The following is a 24470-nucleotide window of genomic DNA, read 5'->3' as shown; positions in this document are numbered from 1 at the left end:
TTCAGTATATTGCCTTTTTTGCGAAAATTCACTAACTTCATTTAACAATTACTGATTGAGTGTCTATATACAATAATTAATTATTCCTTGAGTGTCTATATACAAAGCATGTCTTAGATGTTATCCAAGGAAGACCCAAAAGAAGTTTGGTTTGGGTAATTTTTCACTGACTTCTAGGAACATACAACACAGTAGAGGTAATAAGACAAATTTGGGGAGTTAGAGCTATAGGGACAATCATTTCTACCTAAGTATGAAAGACTCTGAAGAAAAAAAAAATGTTCTTTTAATTGTGTCTTCAGAGATGATCAGCATTTCAGAAGGATGCTCTGGTTTCAGGAAGACAATCCATGTAAGTAAAACCATATAATAAAGCTAAGAGATGAAACATTTTCAGAGTACAGTAAGCAGTCCAACTTGGCTGCAACAGAAACTCTGGGATACAACTGACAGTAGGTCTGCAAAGGTATGGCATGGCGCCCTAGATGGTTATTTATCCTGTAGGCAATTGTAGTCAGAGGTTTGGGAAGGTGACGGTGAAGGGAACAAATGTGGAGCTACAAACAAATTAACTGAGATTGAAAAGTAAGAGAGGATAGCTGGGAGGCCACTGCAAGAGTCCAAATGTGAAGAATCTTATCTATTGCTGTAATAAACAGTAGTCTTGGGAGTAACAAGAGAAAGAAGCAGATATTGAAGGTATGTGAATAAAAGCAAAGGGAAATCCTAAGGACACTAAGTCTTCCCACAGGTGGCAGTATGATGACGCTATGCACAACTCTTCAGATTCACCAGAATTCAGAAAAATAACTTTTAAGTAAGATGTCAAATCCTGGCAGCTTTTTTTTCCTCCTTACTGCTCAGGATCAAGATGACTTCATGTAAAGGAAAGTGTGCAGCTTATCACCAAGGAGACCAAGAAATGCCCAAAGCTGTATTTCTCAGTTATATCCTCTGCTCCTTGGGAGTTCTCACCATTGGTTACTAAAATCTTCTTAGGAGACATACTACTGGTAGCCCACTTAACTCCCCTGGGGCTTTTCCATGCTCCCCGAAGCAAAGAGTCCCTAGGAATAAACCGCCTGTGCCCTGGTGTTTAGATCTTTGGTTTTAGCTTTCATGACACACCATCTACATCTAATATCCAAACCACAAGAGTCCTTAAAAATATGGATGCTTTAAATTGGTCTATTTAGACTTCTTCTGCAAGCAAACTAACGCTTTTTGTGTCTCTTTGCTAGATCATCCATATGCTGCTGTAACTGCTAAAATCTAACCAGCCAATCAATTCTGGGCAGTCATGTTAGCTAAAATATTTTACTTTTTAGGCCTCTTGACTGTTTGACACCTCAAAACTTAGAATACAGTAATGATAATAATAGTAACAGCTACCAATTATTGGGTGCTCCTTCTGTAAAACGCATGCGCTCAGTATTGTGCAAACATTTCCTAACTTAGTCTTACCACTACCTTATAAAGAATATATTTTAAAGTTTATTTTTTGCATGAGAAAATCAAGGCCCAGAGAGGGTAAGTAATCCACTAAGTGATTACCTAGCCAGTGCTGTACAGAGTCTGCCCGCAAGCTCATGGTTTTAAACCACCTTACGGTGCTGCTTCCCATGATATGCATGGGGCTCCGAGGCCTCACAGAATCATGAGATAAAATGAAAAGCTGTAGATAGAGCACGGTGATTAAGAGCACAGATTCCTAAGCCTTACGGCCCGGGTTTGAATCCCAGTTCCACCACTTAGCTGGGTGGTGGACACCCACCACTAGCTGGGTGACCCTGGACGAGATATCTAACCTTTACTGGTGAAACAGCAATAATAACGTAACTACCTCATGGGGTTGCCATGAAGATTAAGTGAATAATACATTGAAAGGGAATGGAACAGTACCTGGACAGAGTAAGCACTATGTAAGTGTTCACTGTTGTTGCTGTTGTTGTTTATCATTATCATTACCATTGTGCGACTCCAAAGCATATTACCAACTTGTAAGTGTGACATACCATTTAAGAAGGTTTGTTCGCTTTTTTTTCATTAATATTGATCTTACGACTTTTGATAGATGTAGTCTAGTAACATCAAGGAGAGATGTTTAAACTTCAACTTCAGTCAACCTTAGAACAAGCATCTAAGAGTTAGCAAGTCTGCGTACTGGAAATTAACTCGGGTGCTTTAAAAAAAAACTGTCTAGGGCCTGTCCCAGACTTAGGGCACTGGAATCTCTGAGGGATTGTAAAAGCTCTGCTAGTGACCCTGATGCAGCCTGTCTAGAGATGAGCATTTGACAACCACCATACTGTGTAATTCTTTGAGGCATAAAGAAAACCTAGCTGGAGAGATTAAAATCTCCCTCTCTTCCCTAAACATGTTACTGAGATCAAGTTCTATCAAAAAGCTAAAAATAGAAAACTTTAAGCTTTGGGAACCTTGTGAAAAGGAAGCCATTATATTCTCAATATTTATTACCGCCTCGTGGAAAAGAAACTTTTGGCATTTGGTATGACAACAATCACCTACCAGGTGCCAGTCAAGCATTGTGTACAAAGATATTTTCCTTCTCAAGTATGCAGCCCTGAACTTTGAGAAAATCTAAGTTTTTTTTTTTTAAAGATTTTTAAAGATTTTATTTATTTATTTGACAGAGAGACACAGCGAGAGAGGGAACACAAGCAGGGGGAGTGGGAGAGGGAGAAGCAGGCTTCCCGCTGAGCAGGGAGCCCGATGCAGGGCTCGATCCCAGGACCCTGGGACCATGATCTGAGCCAAAGGCAGATGCTTAACGACTGAGCCACCCAGGCGCCCCAAATCTAAGTGTTTTTAAAAAGGAAAATATCCTAACACTGAAACTAGTCACTTTAAAATAAAACGATTGGTTCCTATAATTTCATGTGTGCTGAAATAAACATTCTTCTTTGGCTCACACTTACCTATTATAGTGGCTACAAAGGCTATCTACTCTCTTGCATGAGCTGGCACATTGTTTTCTTTTCTTTTCCATTCAGGCTTCACCCCAGGAGTAAACCCATTCATCTAATCTAGGTTAGATGATGGCAATGCATGAAAGTTAGGGACTGCAAAGAATGCTTTAGAACCTGCTAAAAGAGCAAAATTCAGCAATTCACTTCTGAGTAAGCAGGGATTCTTGATCCTCTCAATACAACATAACACTATTCCCCCAACCTATTGCTAATTAGCTTAAAGGCTAACTCAAAGTTCTAGCTTCTAGATCTAGCATAATGATTAGAGACCTAGATAACTGATGAGTTAAGCGTAAGAGAACTCATTTTCCAAACTAAGCAAGTTTGTGGCATCTCTTTCCCATTTACTTTACACCATCTGAGAAGATATTATAATGCCTTTCACATGGCATTTAGTTGTTTCAAAGTAATATAAAAAAAACAACATTAGGAAGACTGGTCTTTTAGGGTACCTGGGATGTCAGTAAGTATAAAAAACTAACATGGACATCCTAAATGAAAGCTATCATTTCTATCATCAACACCCCTGTGGTCTCTATTTCTATGGACTGAAATGGCCCTAGTAGTCTGAGGTCTTGGTATAGCCTTGTGCTACTTGGGAGATCTATGTGCCAAGATGTGGTTTCTTGTTCAGTGTTGGTTTACTCAGTCCTGGTTCCAGACAACACTGTCAGCTAGATCAGTACTACCTTCAGTACCATACCATTTACCCAACTAGCCCTTGCTCTCAAGCTGTTGTCTCTGTCCAGAGCCCACTAAGCCTTTTTAAAAATGCTTTGTGCCTCTTTTTTTTTTCTGATTCAGCTCCTCCATCCAAAGTTAATTGCCCTTTAACCTACTTAGGGAAGACCTGAAGGACTAATATAATTTCTTCTGTCAAATTATGATAGTAATGTCTAATAAAGGATTAATTATGCCTCTGGAACACATATTCATTTTTGGAAAAACCCAAGAAAACTACAAAAATGAGTAATGTGGAAAATTCCAGGGAAAGTCAGAAAAAACACTCATTTTCCCCTAAGCCTTCAAGATCTATAATAGCTATTTCTCTTCTCTCAAGATTGGCTTAACTCATAAATTCCATTGAAACTGTATGTGGTAGGCAGAATAATCTCCTCCTACCAAAGATGCCAACATCCAAATCCCTGGATCCTGTGGATATGTTAAGGGGCAAAAAGAAGATTTCAGATGGAATTAGATTTGCTAATCAGATGACCTGAAAATAAGGAGATTAGCCTGGATTAATTAGGTAGGCCCAATGTAATTACAAGTCATTAAATGGGAAAAGGACAAAAGAAGAGTCAGAACCAAAGAGCGACATCATAAGAAAGACTCAACCGGCCATTGTTAGCTTTGAAGATGGAGGGTAGGCATGAGCCAAGAAATGGGGACTGTAGAAGCTAGAAAAGGTGAATAAATACAATGGTTTCTCTCCTAGAACCTCCAGAAAGTAATGCAACCCTGCCAACACTTCTCATTTTAGCCCAGTGAGACCCATTTCAGGCTTTTGATCTCCAGAACTATAATAAATTTGTGTTGTTTTAAGTAACTAAATGTTATAGTAACATTAGGAAATGAATATACCATCCAAGTACACAGAGGGAGCTAGCACTCTAATTTCCTTAAAATACATGCTTGGGATTTTTCCTACTGGATTATGATGTTGCTTTATAGAAGCTGCCTCATTAGTATTTGCTCGTAATTAGACAACATGGACAGATGATCAACTGTTGTGCCTGGAGATAAAAGGGAAAAAGATGGACCAACTATAAATAACTTCCCTTACACTATAAAAAATATCTTTAAATGTTCAACTGGAAAAAAAATACAATTGTGAAAAGAACTCATTGGCTGGTATGGCCTTGTTCTGAATATTCTTTTTATTTTTTATTTTTAAAGATTTTATTTATTTATTTGACAGAGACAGCGAAAGCAGGAACACAAGCAGGGGGAGTGGGAGAGGGAGAAGCAGGCTTCCCGCTGAGCAGGGAGCCCAATGTGGGGCTCAATCCCAGGACCCTGGGATCGTGACCTGAGCCTAAGGCAGCCGCTTAACGATTGAGCCACCCAGGCGCCCCTGAATATTCTTTTGTTCAAGAATAGGGGAAGGATGGTTTATCAGATGGAAGTTAACAAAACTGCTAAACATCAAGGTGTGAATGGTTCATTGTGATCTACAAGCTGATATCATTCCACTGCCTCTGCCAGCATCCCTTTCCACACTGAAACACATCTGCCACTGGTTTTATCCTGAATTTAGGGGACAGGCCCATTTCCAGAAAACTATACATGCCACTTGAACCTTAAACCAAAACAGATGGAATATCTATTGCTCCCTCAAAATACTTTATCCCAAATATTATCACAGAGTAGCTGTTTTATTCCAACATAGTAAGTGCCACTGAAAAGGAGCGTAGTGAAAACACTGACAGATTTTTAGTTCATGGCAACAAGAGAAAACATTACTATTATTTTGTGAACTCCTTCTCACAAAGCACAAATTCTCTTACTGTTATGATCTGACAAGAGACTAAAATTTATACCATTCCATACTCTACTCCAGTATATGAAATTCTTCATTGGAAAGAAATGGCTTTGTTTCCCTGCAAGAGGAAATTTGGTGCCCTCTGGTGTTGGAAAACTAGCTGGTCCACGTCACCTTTACAAACTAGCACTCCAGGGAGGGTCATAAAAGCATACGCTTAGAGTGGAATAGCTTATCCCAGTATAGACATACAGTTATTTTTTAGCGGAAAGATATATAAAGTTATATAGTTATTTTTAATGGAAAGTTTTGCTCTTGGTTTATTAATCAATATTTATTCTGACAGAGTATTAGACAAGTACTATCAAAAAAAAAACTGAGCCTCATAGGTAGAAGACTCCTTGCCTATACCACCCGTGGGAGCCTCTCTCTAGCTTTACAAAAAGGAGAACAAAGGTGAATGGTTTAAGATTTTGCAGCAAAAGTAACGAATAAAAAGGGTGACATTATTAGGATGATACGATTTATAATTGATTCTTCAACTGTATTATAAAATGTGAGAGAGATAAAAAATAGAATAAAACCTAAGATAAGACCTGTGAAAAACTGTATCCATCTTCAGAACATAATTAAAAGAGTTGGAGCCCCCTACCTAGCACCCTGAATCATATTCTCCCTTCCTTTCAGAAATATCGACTCTATTCAATTTGATGTTTAAATAATTGATATGTATTTTTTGTTTCCTGAACTTTCTCTAACACTGTTATGCTGCTTCTAAAATTAAAAATTCCCTTTAAATCAGTACTTTGTTCAAGAAGGCCCAGGGGATAGCAGTTACAACCAGTAATACACAGCCAGGGAGAGGACTCCAGCTACCTCCCCAGTTTGGGGGCACATGGAAGCTGATATTGTAAGGTTATTATGCATGAGAAGAGTGGGTGAGACTTACGTCTCAGCACTGGAAAGTTCCAAGGAGGTTTGAGGAGGACAAGAAGGCCCTGACTGTGATGTGTGTGTTTTTTTTTTAAATAGGTTAGTACAGAAACAGGATAATGAGGGACAACAGGTGGACAGTGTATACCACGATGGTTAATATGGTAAATGAAGCCAAATGTGGAGTTTGAGAATGGAAACCAGGCAGTCTTCCCAGAACATACAAGGCCAAAAGAGCTGAAAGCATAGTCTAGTTCTATTCATCCAACACACCCAGCACTAAGTTCAGTCCTATGTGATAAGCTCCAATTTTCTCTAAGTGTCTCTTTGGCAGTAGCTCACTGATGATTCTGTTTTTTCTCTTCCCCAAACCAATCGGCCTTTTCCAAATTTGGGGGATAGGACAGCATACATCCTTGCCATTCTCTTACACCCACTGCCTTTTCCCCTGAGTGCCTGAGGGAGTCACTGCCTTCATGCTCCTCCGTAATGTCCAAAGCCTGCCTTCCTCCCCGCTTCCTCCCGCTCCAGCTAGCTACCAGCTCATGGGAAAGAGCTGATACAAGTAAAACACCTTGGACTGCACCTAGCATATGCTGAAGCTCAGTAACTTTTAACTAATCTTTCCATCACTCCCACGGCCACAAACTCTCCATTCCATTCCCTCCCTCCAGCTTGCTTAGTCAAAACTCTCATTCTCTTAATGCCAGACTAAGAAAAGCTGTTACTTGGACAGAAGTATTTGTACTGTCTTCTACTACATGCAAGGAGCTATATTAGGTGTTAGAGGGTAAGGTCAAAGGATCTTGCCTTTTCCAGTATGGTTCTTCATTTAATTCCTTCTCAGCCCGGTTCTAGCCAGCTGCCTTTCCTCTGTACCATCCATTAGAATAAATTCTCATTGCTCTCGTAAATAAATCCTTTGTCAAAGACTCCAGAAATTCACTTTTAACCCATTTTTAATTGTTTTTTTGTTGATCTTCCTTCTTCCCAACAGTTCTCAACTCTGGTTACATGTTGGGATCATTCGAAAATTAAAATATATTGTATGTATATATATTTTAATAAACATAAACACACGTAGTGATGCCCAGTCTAGACCAAGGGAAATATAACCTGATAGAGCCCAGGCAGTGGCATTTTCAGAAGCTCCTCAGAGGATTCCAACTTGTAGCTAGGGTTAAGGAAACTTGGTTCATTTTCCATGCCTGCAGCACTGGATATGTCATTTGTTTGTTCAGTTCATACACTCTGCAACCCCATATTGAGCTCTTACCATGGACCTAGCCTAAAACTACTTAGCAGCTACATGGCATCTTCATAATCAAACACGTTTCTGACCACTCCATCACAATTCTTTCTCAGCTAACCATTTCTCCTCTCTTCTTTGTCATCAATCTTACCACTTCCACACAATCTTCCTACCCTTTCCCAATCAGGCTTGCTTCTTTGTGAATGCTCTGGGATTCTCCAGTGCATCTCACTGTCTTGGCCAAAAACAATCCTAGATCAAATAAGCTGTTGGCCAAAATTCACTATGATATGACCTCTCCGCAAATGCCTAAGAAAAAGATCACTGATATTCGTATGTGTCTCCCCTCTTCACTCAAAGGTCCCTGAGTGGAGAAATCCTATTTCATTCATTGCTGTATCTTCAATATTTAGTGTAGTTATTGGCCAAGAGTGATCTACCCCACGGACATTAGTTAAATGCAGAAAAGGATGAAAGAAAAATAAAGGTATGTGATAATAAGATATTTTCTTAATCATCTAAGAATGATAAGCCATGTGAGGAGAATCTTTCTTGAGAGGTCATGGTATAATGGTTAATAGCATGGACTCTGGGATCTAGATCTGCCACACACTACTTTTGTGGGCCTAGGGAATCCTCCAATAAAAACTGTGGGCATTGAGTCTATAATAAGCTTTCCTGGTACACAACATTGAACGTGTTGTCACAACTTTTGCTGGAAGAAGTTCATTCTATGTAACTTAATGGGGACAGGACCTTGGAAGTTTGTACATGGCTTCTTCCAGAATTTGCCCTATGCATCTTTTCCCTTCGCTTAGTTGGTTTGTATCCTTACACTGTAATAAAACATAGTTATGAGTATGACTATAGGGTGAGTCCCGTGAGTCCTCTTAGTGAATCATGGAATGTGGGGGTGGTCTTGGGGACCCATTATATAATCTATAACCCCAGCTTAATCATGAGAAAAGTATTAGTCATTCTTAATTGAGGGACATTCTACAAAATAGCTAAGCAGCATTCCTCAAAACTGTCAAGGTCATCAAAAACAGGGAAAGTCTGAGAAATTCTTAAAGGCCAGAGAAGCCCAATGAGACATGGTAACTAAATGTAATGTGGTACCCTGGATGAGATCCTGGAACAGAAAAAAGAACTATAGGTAAAAACTAAAAAAATTGTGAATAAGGTATAGCCTAATTAATAATAATGTGTCAATACTGATTCATTAATTGTAAATATACCATACCAATATGTTATTTTTTTAAGATTATTTACTTATTTTAGAGAAAGAGAGCATGCATGCACAAGAGGGAGAAGGGCAGAGGGGAGAGAGAAAATCCTCAAGCAGACTCCCTGCTGAGCATGGAGCCTGACTCAGGGCTTGATCCTGGGACCCTGAGATCATGACCTGAGCCAAAACCAAGACCCAGTCACTTAACTGACTGATCCACCCAGGCTCCCCACTAACATAGGGTAAACTAGGTGTGGACATATGGGAAATCTCTGTACTAGTTTCAAACTTTTATATAAATCTAAAAGTATCCTACAATAAAAAAAAGTTTTATTAAAAAATTTTTTTTTTTTTAAAGATTTTATTTATTTATTTGACAGAGAGAGACAGCGAGAGAGAGAACACAAGCAGCGGGAGTGGGAGAGGGAGAAGCAGGCTTCCCATGGAGCAGGGAGCCAGATGCGGGGCTCAATCCCAGGACCCTGGGATCATGACCTGAGCCGAAGGCAGACGCTTAAGGACTGAGCCACCCAGGTGCCCCTAAAAAAATTATTGATCACTTACTGTGTTCAAAGTATTGTGCTAAGCATTAGAAAATTTAGATCTTAAAGTAAAGGAATTATCAAGTCAATGTAATTTTGCTCCATAGTTATTCATTTATCTGTATTTTGAAATCAATTGAAATGGCAGGAAAACAAAGTTAAGGTATTTGGTGATGCCCATTACAATTGACTGCTTATTTATATCTTATTATCTCACTAGATGGTGGCTTCCTGGAAGGTAGAAACAATGCCAAAGTATCAACTTAGTGAGCAAACCCTAAATGTTGTTTCATTAATAAAATGAAAGAGTTGGCCAACAGGCAACATGAAAAGATGCCCAATATCATTAATCATTAGGGAAATGCAAATCAAATATGCAATGAGATATCACTTCACACCTGTCAGAATGGCTAAAATTAAAAACAAAACAAGAAATAACAAGTGTTGGGGCGCCTGGGTGGCTCAGATGGTTAAGTGTCTGCCTTCGGCTCAGGTCACGATCCCAGGGTCCTGGGATCGAGTCCCACATCGGGCTCCCTGCTCCTTGGGAGCCTGCTTCTCCCTCTGCCTCTCTCTCTCTGTCTCTCATAAATAAATAAATAAAATCTTTAAAAAAAAAAAAGAAATAACAAGTGTTGAGAATATGTAGAAAAAGGAATCTTTGTGGACTGTTGGTGGGAACGCAAATTGGCACAGCCACTATGGGTGAACAGTATGGAGGTTTCACAGAAAAGCAAAAATAGAATGAGCATATTATCCAGTAATTTCACTACTGGATATTTACCCAAAGAAAATGAAAACATTAATTTGAAAAGATATATGTACCTTTATGCTTACTGTAGCATTATTTACAAGAACTAAGATAGAGAAGCAACCCAAGTGTCCAATAGATGGATAAGGAAAATGTGGTGTGTATGTATATGTATATGTACATGTATATGTGTATATATATTTATATACACACAAACATTAATATATATACACACACACAATATACACAAATGATGGAATATTACTCAGCCATAAAAAAGGGAATGAGATCTTGCCATTTGCAACAACATGGATGGACCTATAATACTAAGGCTATAATACTAAGTGAAATAAGTCAGACAAAGAAAGATGAATACTATATGATTTCACTTGTATGTGGAATTTAAGAAACAAAACAAATGAATAAACAAAAAAGAGACAAATAGAAAACTAACTCTTACATACAAAGAACAAATTGGTGGTTGCCAGAGGGGAGGTGGGTGGGGGGATGGGTGAAGCACGTGAAGGGGATTAGGAGTGCACTTATCTTGATGAGCACTGAGTGATGTACAGAACTGGTTGTTTTATTGTACACCTGAAAGTAAAATAACACTGTATGCTAATTATACTTGAATAAAAAAATAAAATGAAGAGAGTAGCGAACAACCTGAAACAATAAATTTACACAAAGTAGACTGAGAAATAAATATCTTTCTGTGCCATGTATGACTAAAGGTCATGACATTCTTTCCTAAAAGACTGTTTCATGACCAAGTTTCTGTGTTTAATGAAACCAGTAATCTGTGTCATGTAGTTTTAATTGTCAGATTTTCATTACTAAGGCTTTTTCTTTCAATAAACCATTAATTTTCTGCTGGAGGCAGAGAAAAAAATGGGGAATAATTGCTCAATATGTGGATTACTATTATAATTCAGATATACAAAAATTTCTCTTTTAAAGGGACAACCAAGTATGTAGTTGGAATATGATCTGTGCATGATTTGAAGATGATGTATCAAGTGATAAAAGATTAAATGAACTCCTTTAAAATCTATGCAAAGTTCAAAATTATTGCTATGTAAAAATCCATGAAAATGAAATTTAGTGCCTTTGTGGAAAATATGTATCTTGTCTAGATAAACGCAAATAAGCATGTCTTTAATACACTTTATTGGCTTCTACTCTCCCCAGGGCCTAAATTACACCTTTGTAATAATACAAGTAGTCTTAACTCATTTAATTCACTGAGAACAAAATAATATAGTCATTGTAGATGGTTCAGTGATTTATTACAAACCATGATATTAGGTCAATTATTTTATATTCTCATGCACAATACTCCAGAGAAAAATGAGCTAAACTCTCTTTTCACAATAGTTTCCTGTGGGCTTTAAAGAGACATTTTCTTTCACTCATATTAAATAGACTTAAGGTTAAAAAATGAAAACACAATAGAATGAAATGCTGTTTACAAAGAATTATTTTAAAATATTATACAACTATACTAGAGACAGCTTTACTTTCCCTCAATCCAGAGGAAGAAATATTTTCCACAGTAAGAAATTTTTGATTAATTTCCTCAAAATGCTAGTATTTCAGTCTTTTCATGATTGTACTAACCACTTAGACAAACAAGGTCAGCCAAAAAAAAAAAAAGTCTCAAAGGAAATTAGAAAATAGTTTGAACTGAATTATAATAAAATACAATATAATGTCATAGGATGTAGCTAATGCAGAAACTAAAGGGAAGTTTACAACATTAAATACTTAGATGAGAAAAAAAGATTTCCAACCATTAAATTTTTAAGTTTCCAATTAATAAGTTGCTAAGTATTTTTTTTCTAAGGGGAAAGAAAATGAAAGAAAGAAAATATTAAAGGTAAGAGCAGAAATTAAGAATTTAAAAGTAGCAAACAATAGAAAATATAATTGAAATCCAAGGCTGGTTCTTTGAAAAGATCAATAAAATTGATAATCTTCTAGTAAAACTAAAAAAAGAAAAAAGAAAAAAGACAGCAAGCAAGAGAGAAGATACAAACCACCATTAATTATAAGGATTTTAAAGGGGATATCATTACTGACTCAAGAGACATTAAAAGGATTATAAAGGAATATTATGAACAATACTAACACACAATTCCAACAACTTAGATAATTCACTGAAAACAACTACCAAAACTTACCCAAAATGAAAGAGATACATAAATTGTTCTATAAGTACTAAAGAAATTGAGTTCACAGTTAAAAACCTTCCAAAAAAGAAATCTTCAGGCCCAGAAAATTTCATTACCACATATTTAAGAAAAAATAACATCAATTCTTCAAAATATTTTCCAGAAAACTGAAGAGGAAAGATTACTTCCCAACTCATTTTACATGACCAGTACTATCCTGATATCAAAACCACACAAAAACAGCACAAAAATACAGAAAACCTTAGGCCAATATCCCTCATGTACAGAGGTTAGAAAAAAACTCTCAAAAATTACTGCAAATAATATCCAGCAATATATAGGAAGAAAAGTACAACATAATAAGAGTGGTGTTTACTGTGGAACTGAAAAACTGACTCAGTTTAATAATCAATATTAATATTGAAAACACAATCATATCATGAAGAGAAAAAGCATTTGACAAAAGTCAACACCCATTCATAATAAAACTTTCAGTAAACTAGGAATATAAAGAAACTTCCTCAACCTGATAAAGGGCATCTACAAAACACCTAAAACTAACATCATACCTAATGGTGAGAGACTGAATGCTTTCTTCCTAGTATCAGGAAAAAGACAGGGATGTCTGTTCTCATCTCTGCTCAATACTGTACTGGATGTTCTAGCTACTTCAATAACAAAAAACAAAAAACAAAGAAAGAAGAAAGGAAAAAAAATCTGGATTGGAAAGGAAGAAGTAATGCTGTATTTATTTGCAGACACCATGATGATCTAGTAGAAAATACAATGGAATCTACAGAACAACTACTGTTCCTACTAGGTAAGATTAGAAAGGTTGTAAGATAAAAGATCAACATACTAACTCAATTTTATTTCTACATATTATCAATGAACAACTGGAAATTCAAACTTAAGAAAACAATACCATTTTACAATAGTATAAAATATGAATACTTAGGGATAAATCTGACAAGATGTCAAAGATCTGTACTTTCAAATAACAAGATACAAAGTTAAAACAAAAATCAGTTGTGTTTCTGTACATTAGCAATATACAATTTTAAACAATTTTTAAAAAATTAACAACAACATCAAAAAGTAAATAGGCATAAACTAACAAAACATGCCCAGGTTCTGAATGCTAAAAAGTGCAAAAATATGGATGAAAGAAATCAAAGACCTAAATAAAAGGAGAGACGTACCACGTTCGAGGATTAGGAAAATCAACACAGTAATGATTTCAGTTTTCCCCAAGTTGATCTATAGATTTCATATAATTACAATCAAAATCCCAATAGGAAACAGGCAGATTCTAAATTTTATATGAAAAGGCAAAGGAACTACAATAAATAAAACAAGTTTGAAAAAGAACAATTAAGTTAGGGGAATCACAGAATCCTACTTTATGATTTATTAAAGCTACAATAACTAAGAAAAAGGACTCCTGGCAATGAGAGACACAAAAATGAACTGAAGAGAATAGACAGTCCAGAAATAGACCCCCACACATATAGCCAATGGGTCTTCAACAAAGCTGCAAAAACACTTCAATGGACAAAGGTCAGTGTTTTCAACAAATGGTGCTGGAACAATCAAGCATCTCTATGTAAAACAATGAACCTCAACTGAAACCTCACACTTTATTAAAAGAAATAAACTCAAAATGAATCATAATTCTTAATGTGAAACTTAAAATTATAAAACTTTTAGATGAAGCCACAGGAAAAAATCTTTATAACCTAGAATTAGGCGAAAGAGGTCTTAGGTATGACACCAATGGCATAATCCGTTAAAAAAAAGAGGGAAATTAGACCATCAAAATTAAATATGTTTGCTCTACAGGAAAAAAAAAATTAAGAGACTAAAAGGACAAACTACAGACTCAGAGAAAGTCACATATGCGTTGAAAAACTTACATCCAAAATATATAAAGAACTCTTACAACTCAACACAAAGAACACAACCCAATTAAGAATGACCAAAATACTTAAACAGACACTTCCCTAAACAATATATACAAATAGAAATATAAGCACATGAAAAATGTTCAACATTATTAGGAAAATGCCATCAGGAAAATGCAAACTAAAACCACAATATGATACGACTACATACCTACTTAGAACAATTTAAAAAATATTGAGAATACCAGGTGTGACTCACAGCAAAGGAAATTCTCATATATCACGTCTTGAAATACAAAATGGTATAACCATTTTCCAAACTGGAAGACAATTTGACAGTTTCTTATAAAGTTAAATATAACTTACCATACAATCCAGTATTCTCACTCCTGAGTATTTACCCTGGAGAAATGAAAACTTAGGTTCACACGATAACCTGTACAGGAATGATTTTAACAGCTCTATTCGTAATTGCCCAAACTTGGAATAACTCACCTGTCTTGAACAGGTCAATGAACAAACTGTGGTTTATTAATATAACCCAGTATTACTGAGCAACAAAACAAACAATAGATATATTCAACAACTTGGATGGATCTCACAGGCAACTGTACTGAATAAAAGAAGCCAGTCTCTAGAGGTTATATACTATAAGATTATAATTTTATAGCATTGCATTATTATTTTACAACATCATCAAAAAGACAAGCTAAAGTAATAGAGAACAGATCAATGGTTTCCAGAGATTAGAGATAGGACAAGGATATGACTATAAAGATATAATCAAAGCACAATTATAAAGGCACAAGGTAGATTTTGGGGTGATGGAACTGCTCTGTATCCCCACTGTGGTGGTTGTTATATGAATCTGTGTGTTGAAATCATAGAGCTATATGCCAAGAATAAATCTATTTTATCACATAATAATTACAAAAACTAAAACAGAAACCCAACAAGGCTATGGTGAATAAAAAAAGAGGTTTGCTCAGCACTGTCTTTCCCCAAAGTAGAAGTTTAATTAACATCTGTTGAATAAAACACTGAAAATTGGTTGTAGTTTCTGTTTCAATATTAATCTCATTTATACCCTTAAGCTTCAAAAATTTAAATAACTTTTTGTAGTGTCATTAACATTTTCTATCATGGTATCTGCCACATAAAGATGTCTAGTTTGTGAAAAAAAAAATCACTAAAAATATCAAATGAAAGTCAGAAATCTAGATTTCCCAAACAATTATTTTAAACTTAAAAAAAAAAATTTTCATTAACAATAGGTAACCTTTCCTTTATATCTTGTATGCTTATCTTCCTTATTTAAAAAAGGGCAGGAGGTACCTGGGTGGCTCAGTCAGCTAGGCGCTGGACTCTTGTTTCAGCTCAGATCTCTCTCTCTCCCCCTCTGCCCCTCCCCCCACTTGTGTGAGCACTCTCTCTCTAAAATAAATAAGTCTTTAAAAGAATTAAAAAGACCAGCATCTGCATTGAAGTCATTACTCAAAGGCATGGTATATGAAACACATATTTGATATGTGTTTACAGAATTAACTACTCTTTACTAAACATGGAATGAGCTGAAGAGCTAAGCCATTAATTTAGCTCAGATAGGAAATCTTTCCAAGACTTATCTTTTTGCTTGAATTAGCAAAACTGTTAAAAATTCTTCTTCTTTCGGGCTATAACCAATGTGTGCACTCACATCACTAACTCACGTCATTTTCATGATGCTACAGACTTTTAAATTTTCTTTGCTAAGGAGACGTTCGGCATTTGTCAGTAGCTCCTGTGCAACCAAACAAACCTCCTAGGACCCTGCCCTATTACTCCCTATCCTGACCTGCGACAGGTCTGACTAGAATTCATTCATTCTGATCAGTTAGCCAAGCAGTTTGGCTAAATCACATGTATGTGAATGAATAAAAGTAACTTTATTAAAAAAACCAAAATACTGATGTTGGTCTTGCTTAGCTTTAAATTGTATAAAAATACTGTTCCTATGCTGGAAAATAATCAGTAATATAGTTTAAGTTTTCGGAAGTACCCAGCTCAAGAATTAAACACATTTTTTACATCGCAAAGATGTTATCTGCACATATTTATAGTACAGAGCAAGTATAATTTTTATACTTTTTAAATTTCTATTTGTTAGAGAATTATTTTAAGCCCTCTACATTGTTTTTAAGGTTGACTTTCGAATATTCACTTAACATATGACCATCTCCAATTTATCTATGGGTTTAAGTCAAATTTTCAATAAAAGATACTGTATTTTATAGCTTCAATAAATTAGCCATGAAGTATATCATAGTGGTGCTAAAATATATTCATTTTTAACATTCTACAATATATGCTTTGATGTCACATTACACCATCACTTGCAAGTAAACCAAACTACAATGCTCTCGTCAGCATCCAGTCAAAAATATAATAATTACCTATAATTATACTATCTAACCAAACGATGAAAAATAATGAACGTGATTGAAGCACTTGATGCAGTAATTTTATTCTATTCAGTCTGACTAGGATCATAAGCAACGAGTTCGCTTAATTAAAAAAATGAACTATTAGGCAAAGTTGCAGCTTTCTATATTTAAGCTCTGTGGACGTTGTTAATATTCAACATACTGATTAATGAGGATTGCTATTTATTATAAACAAGTAGGTAACAAAGGCAATTTGCAAATAAAAGTTTATATAGAAACATACTGGTCCTCAAACTTCCAAATTTTCATGAGCACCTCACCCATTGGCTTTAATTGGTCTCCAGAGCACCTGCAATTTATTGTTCAATACCTTCTCATAACCATTTTTGAACATATCATTATAGGTACAGGAATTTAAACCATAGACAAGCACACACTCCTATAAAATTACAGTAAGGGTCAGTTATTATTAAGATAAACTTCACAGATTAGTAGAGTTAACCATATCTGGATCATATGAGCACATAATTACATAATGTTCCTTGAAAATATCCATTTAAGCTAAAAGTGATGAAAGTCAATGAATTTGTCACTAGATTGAATTAGAAAAACTTCTTTGTTTCAACCTAACCTGAAATAAAATCATTGCAAATAATCCCAACATGAATAAATTTAAAATGTATATGATGATCTCATCTCGATATCATGAAATTGATATTCATGTAAAATATTAGAATTGAGGAAATCGTCACAAAAGGACATTTTCTAAACATATGTGAACAGAGACAGGTTTATACTTGCCGATTTTAAGAGAGGTGCATGATTATTAAGTTCACCTAGACAGAAATGTCATTTCAACCCTCATTAAAACTGTTTTTATAATAAAGGTATTCAAAGTTAGCTCCTCTCTCCAAACCCCAAGATTCACAACACAGAATTTTTAGTAAACTCTTCAAAGAATTACCTGCTTCTGTAGCCATCTTTCATGCCTTCGTTGTTTCCTTCTCAGATTTTTCAACTTGCTCCTTTCTCTCTTACTGAGCCTCTGATTAATGGCCCCCAATGAGAAGCTGCCCGAGCGGAGGAAGTCCAGTGCAGAGAGGGGCTCTTCCTGGTCCGAGGCCTCCAGCATGCTCCTGCCAGCTGAGGGCAGGTCCATCAGGAAAGTCAGGTTGTTAGAACTCGCATGGTCAGAGTACACTGCAGAAGCTTCTAGACCACACTGAAATTCTCCTCCTCTTTGTGTCTGGGTCTCACGGGGAGCCACTGAAAATCTTTGCAGCAGCATATTAGGATCAAAATTGGATGAAATCTGAAAGGAACAGTTATTTTTACTAGATTCTAAAGGCAAGCCAGAAAGGTGAATAGGCTGTGTTTCATTTAGCCTGGGACAGGCAGTAGTCTTACTATGTATTTTATAAAATGTGGGTAATAAAGTCAGTTTCTCACTGATGTTCAGATCCAAACTATGTGATTTCCTGTGAAAAGCTCTTGTAGTGCATCTGGCAGTCACAAGCTGAGGAACAAAAAGCTGGTATTTTGGATCTGATGCTTTGAAGAGCAGTTTCTCATTCTTCATCTGAAAATATGTTGACCGTACCTCCAGGCAGAGTGCTTCTGTTAATCTTCCAGGGCCATTATTATTTTGGGCCATATTTAAAAACCCGTGATTTCTGTTTCTGGAGGCGCCACCTGTCAGCGGAGTTTCCTTGTCACAACCTGACTGAACTCTAGGATGTGACAAGTATTTCAGCGATGGTCTCATTAGTCGGCCTGCCCGTGTTGGCTGATAATCGGTCCAGCTCTTAGAGAGATGTACAGCTGCAAGCTGGCCACAGGAACATTTTGGAGTGCTGACAAAATTAAAGCCCCCTAAACGGGCCCCACAGAAAGGGCAATTCAGTTTTCCAACTGTCCACTGGGCCTACAGGTAATAAAGGAAAGTAAGACAATGCTTTCATTGTAAAGTAATCAAAGAGAATGTGAGTTGTATTTTTTTTTTTTTTTAAAGCCAATCACATGAAAGTTTTCTATGCCACAGAAAAGGCTAGCTTTCTGTTTTCTGATTGGTAGACAGAACAGTAAAGGGAAAAAAGCCTTCTAATAAATAGAGATAAGCAACTCCAATGTTCTAGAATGATAAAATATTGCACATCACACCCATCTCAATAATACTCCTAAGCATTCTAAGAGAGTCTCTTAAACAATAGGTTGAATATGGATATAGTGTGAACTAATGAAAAGAAAAATACACTATGGAACCAGGAAGCAAATCAGTCTACAGAGCTTAATTTGCAAGTAAAATCTCACAGAAAAGTGTCTGTTTTGATACCCTTCTTGCATACCAAACACTGTGGGAGGGAACTTTACCCAACCAACAGAATAAAGCTCTTCCTGCCTTTTTACATAAAACCAAAAGATATTGGTTATATACATAAGAGTGCATTTTCTATATTCAAGTGCAAAATTATTAATGAACTGGCTTAAAATTATTTTTTTCAGGAGAGATAGTGGAATATCTGCAGCACCCTCACACATGTTGTAAAGTTCAGGACAGTTAAAACCAGCGTGCTGGCACGTTCCCAGGAAATCATTACAGTGTGAGAGTGAATGCAGAGGATATCTATCAAATGTTATTTTTTAACAACAACAACAAAGTCAGTGGAGAATGGCGACTACATTTTTTTTTTTTTTAAAAATCGCATTACTTATACTTTTCTAATACTTGCTTCAAAATGTGAGAAATAATACCATACTGTTAACAAGGTGAGTTCCTGCTCTTATAATATTTCATTAGGGAGCCCTAAAAATGTGGTAATTTGATTTTGATTGTACCACTGAGAATCATTAATTATCCAGTTTATTTTATATATGTATGCATACATGAATAATATAGGATATTTCATTTACTCAGGAGGCATTGTTCTAGGTGCTGGAGGTAGTAATAAACAGAGGAGAAAAACTTCTGACTTTACCGAGTTTTTATTCGAGTAGGGGAGCTAGGCAATTAACAAGAGCAGTAAGCAATACATGTATATGGGTAAGTGTGTGCGTGTGTATGTATGTGTATAGTTATGTCTATATTTATATAGGTCATATATTCTCATGCATATTTACAAGTACTATATATTACGTATTGTATGTGTACGCAAAATATAAGTAGCTATATAAGTCAGAGAAGGGAGAAAGGAAGTGTGAAGAGTGATAATAGTGGAGTAGGGCAACGGAGAGTTTCCACAGGCAATGCCTCACTGTGAATAAAGATATATGGAAATAAGGGAAGCAGTAAATAACTGTGGGAAGAGCAATCAAGGAAGGGGGAATACCATGTTTTAAAGTCTGAGACAGAAAAGTACCTGCAACACTCCAGTAATAACGAAGAAGCCAGTAGGTGTAATCAAGAGTTACAGACCCTTTCTTATCTCTTGAAACAGTGCATTCAAGAAAAATAGCTCTAGAGGGGCACCTGGGTGGCTCAGATGGTTAAGCGTCTGCCTTTGGCTCAGGTCATGATCCCAGAGTCCTGGGATCGAGTCCCGCATCGGGCTCCCTGCTCCTTGGGAGCCTGCTTCTCCCTCTGCCTCTCTCTCTCTCATGAATAAATAAATAAAATCTTTAAAAAAAAAAAGAAATTAAAAAAAAAAGAAAAATAGCTCTAGAATGAGGATAAAAAATCCTGAAAGTAGTAAATTCCTAATTTTACTCAGAAACTAAGGAACTTACTTTTTGTATTAGGCAGTTTATCCATTCTGGAAGAGCTTCTATATCCACGTGCCACACATGACAAATACTTTGATCATCAGCAGAATCATGTCTATCCTGTTGTATCAGAATGCATGATATTAGTCATTACCAGTTCCAGATTTACGGAACAAATTTCACATTTGAGTAAAACACAAAAATATAAATTCAGTTTTAGATAGGAAGAAAATATACACTGCTCTCCTCTTCTCATTCCCATCCCCAAAACAAACTCACAAAGGCAAAAACAAATTTTCAGGGAATAACCGCTTGTAAATTAAAAAAAAAAGGCCTCCATTTCATTGATTTCATCAAATTAGATTTAAAATTTAGCAAAAAGTCACTCAATAGACAAATCTGGCACCCTATTCTTTTTCCTGTGTGTGAGGAAAAAATAATGCCATTCATGACAACTCTCCCAGGTCTTTAATCCCTGATTCCATCTGGACTCTACTAATGATAAAATAAAGAAGTTGCTATATAATCTCTTGAGATACTCAAGAAAAGTACAAGAGGATGGGGGAGAAGAAGAGTTGTATAGGCAAGTGGAAAAGCCTCAACTAAATTTCAGCTGCATTAGAAGAAAAAAATTTCAGAGCGAGATAATTTTGGCTTTCTGAAACAGATGTGTAGAAATAAACGTGATACAGAGGTGAAAGTATATACATATCAGAAGAATGCAGGGCAGGCCAGCATGGAGGTACAGGACTCCTTATTACCTGAGTAAACCTTGGCCAATTTGCCTTTACCTCTCTGGGTCTCAGTTTCCTCACCTGTAAAAAACCTCTAGATAATTGCTAAGCTCCCTTCTGGGTATATAAAATTTCATTTTATGATGGCAGAAAAGAGTTTCTTGAGAAGAACAGGGGAAAATAAGGCTTCTGCCCACATACCCATTCCCAGGATCAGATTTTACATAGAAGTAGCTTTTCCAAGTTGCCAAAGCACAATGCTTTTTAGATTTCCCCAGCAGTGGCATTATTAGATACTATAATTAGATTAACAAAATAGGTAAGGAAATTGCTAAACATACCTGCTAAGTCTATATTCACATTGATAAGAATGAAACAAGACAGAATCTCTTTAAGCACCTTTGCTGAATAATCTACATTAGATGGTGACTTGGAACCAAGATCACCCAGAATTTCTAGGTTTAATTTCCCAAGTTGGTTCCTTTGGGACCTATATCACTTTTCTCTTCCATGAATACATCTTAAGATACTAAACGGTGGCCCAGTATACAAGAAAAGTTTCAGTATGATTTATTTACATATCAGAAAGATCTATAAAGAAATCATCTTTATCTGATTTCTGTCAGGCTCCCAAAAAACCACAAATTATTTAAAATGGGAAAGGGACATGAGCTATTGTTCTATGTCAGACCACATTTCATTATTTCATATACCATACACAACTGTATTTTATATACTATAAACAATAGTGCTAAGCCAAATTCAAGAATGTAACAGGGAAAAAATATTTTTGTTAAAAGGTCTGAAAATTTTCCATTTGTAATGTTTCAAAAACCAACAACACAGGTTGAAAATATTTCAAAGGCAAATATAAAGTCTGCTGAGAAGGGTTTACGGTGGGCCAAAGAGAAACTTTATAATTTTATTAATGATGCCTGAACTCTAAATCTGGCTAACAGAATGCAACTTACCATGTGAATAGTAAGAATAATAAGGGCAAGGCAAGTCCATGTCAAAATAAAGAAGGTATTATTGAACGGAAGCAAAGTTAGGAAGAGAGGAGGAGATACTAGGAACAGTCTCTAGCTCAATCATCTTAGTGCTCCCAAATACCTGTGCCCTCACGAGAGCGTCGGGCAGGCATACAAAGGTTTCTTTTATTCTAGGTTCTCATAAAATGAAAGAAGGAAAAATTCAGGCAGAGGGAAGTAACTACTGGTTTCAAGATAGTAAAGTAAGTACATATTCTAGTCTATCCTCCCTCTCAAAACAAAGAACCTATCAAAGACAATTATAAAAAGTAACCAAGAGCTGAACTAGAAAATATAGATGGGGAGATTTCAGTGAACCAGAAATCATGAGGATCCTCTGAAAGATCAATGAGAAAACAGCACAATGTATCCAAGTTCCAAGTACAGAATAGATGAGAAGAACACAAAGAATGGTCCATATCAAAGTGGTGAAAACCAGAAACAGAAAAAGGCCCTGGGTTATTTTTATCAGGGGTGGAATGGATGTCTGTCTGTCTCCAGGCAAGAGGTGTACGTGAGGAAGAGAGAAATAGGGCAACATCCCAGGAGGGCTGGAAATGCCCAGAAAAAATGGAAAGGATTTGCAGCAAGTCCAGAAGATGAGCTACTGGGGATCAATCTCTATTCTTGCCGAAAATAGTACCATGACATGTTAAGAATGTGAGCTAGATTTGTTTGTACTAATAAGATACACATCTACTACATACTGTTTGTTATTTTTAAAAAGTCAAGTGAAAGAGAAATAAGTGTACTCTGAGCTATGCTATTAAAAGCATATACAACCTAAAAATAAGCAGTATTACAACTTTTCTAAGGAAACAAACATAAATAGAAAAAGTACCTAAGAGGCCATGTACCAAGTTGACAACATTGGTTAGATTTGAAGGAAGACAGACCAAGATTAGAAGTTACTAAAAGGAAACTTTAACTTTCTCATTATTGCTTTAATGGGAGAATATATTAAATTATACTTATATAATTAAAATTTTACTTGAAAATTGATTCAAGTAAAAATAAAATAAACTACTTCTGATTCTGGCAAGGCAGAAGTAAGTGGTATTGGACATGCTCTCAGCATTATAATAGGTAACACTAGGTAAACTATATTAAAAAATTGTTTTAAGATGTTGGGCAAAAGAACTGCAGGACTGTAATCCCTGAGAGAAGAAACATAAATGAGGTGAGCCTTAAAAATCACCTTTGATTTCTGCCCTAGGGAACTTTCAGAATCTTGATGTAGGGAGGAGGACCCAAGAACATAGCACCCTTGTTAATAAAATGAAGATTGGATTGAAGTATATAGAGGCTAAATAGCTAGAGTTTATGGGACACTGTATTGACAAGAAGAAGCCTACAAACAGAAAAAGTTCCAGATAATTGCATAAAGATTCCTCTAAATCTTTGGTTGAATACCAGTAGGAATACATGTTGTGTGAGATACGAGAGAACCAGATAAAGAAAATTTACCAAGGAAAAGACATCTACTAGTGAGCTGTAAACTTAACTACTGACACAGGGCTCACAGCAAGTAGGGAAGATGTTCATGTTCCAATTAGCTAGAGTAGAAAGATCTCAATGAACATCTCAGGTATTTAGGGGATTCCAGAAGAGTCCTGCCTTAAAGAGGAGAGCTAAATTAGCCCTAGAGTAAAGGTTACTAAAAAGCAATCCTACAAAAGCTTAAAAATAAGCCTGCAAAAGATGAAATTCAATCACTAGTAACTTACATGCCTGCTAAAACACTCTTTAAAGACAATAATATTCAGACACTCAGTAGTATTAAATCTAACTGTCCAACCTACCAAAAAAAAAAAAAATGTGCAAAGCAATAATGACCCATAACCAAGAAAAAAACCCTGGTCAATGGAAATATACCTAAAAAAAGGTGAAAATGACTGAGTAAGCAGATAAAGACATTAAATCAGCTACTATAAATATATCCAAATACTAAACGTAAAACACAAGTAAAACAAAAACAGAAAAGTCTTAAAGTAACACCAAACAAATGGTATATCTAAAGATAAAAACTCTATCTGAAATGAAAAATGTACCATTGTGTTAACTACACTCAGATAAAAAATAAAATGTAAATTTAAAGAAGTTTCCTTTTCCATTTTGAGTTTTTATCGTGAATGGGTATTGAGTTTTATCAAATAATTGTTCCACATGTATCAAAATGTTCATTTTTTTCCTTCTGTATTCTACTAGTATATTGAATTATATTACTGGTTTTTTAACGCTAAACCAATTTTTATTCCTGAGATATACACCACTATTTCTTCCCTAATTCTTTTAACAGTATTTTGTAGTTTTCAATAGATAGG

The 24470-nt window shown here is 35.9% G+C and overlaps 1 protein-coding gene across 1 annotated transcript in view; it reads right to left on the bottom strand.

Annotated features, from left to right (window-relative positions):
- RNF180 (ring finger protein 180) overlaps window positions 1-24470 on the bottom strand; it is a 187700-nt gene that overhangs the window by 118188 nt on the left and 45042 nt on the right. Inside the window, exons 3-4 of the mRNA XM_054512195.2 lie at window positions 20406-20501; window positions 17647-18606 (exon numbers count right to left, since the gene is read on the bottom strand). Coding sequence (XP_054368170.1) covers window positions 17647-18606; window positions 20406-20501 — 1056 coding nt within the window. The remainder of the gene's footprint in view (window positions 1-17646; window positions 18607-20405; window positions 20502-24470) is intronic.

Source organism: Mirounga angustirostris, unplaced genomic scaffold (assembly GCF_029215605.1).
Source record: "Mirounga angustirostris isolate CCGP_5_RB_7025 unplaced genomic scaffold, mMirAng1.0.hap1 SCAF_7, whole genome shotgun sequence".
NCBI classification, from domain to species: Eukaryota; Metazoa; Chordata; class Mammalia; order Carnivora; family Phocidae; genus Mirounga; species Mirounga angustirostris.
The sequence above is the reverse complement of the archived record's forward strand: the minus strand, read 5'-3'. Positions and strand labels throughout refer to the sequence as shown.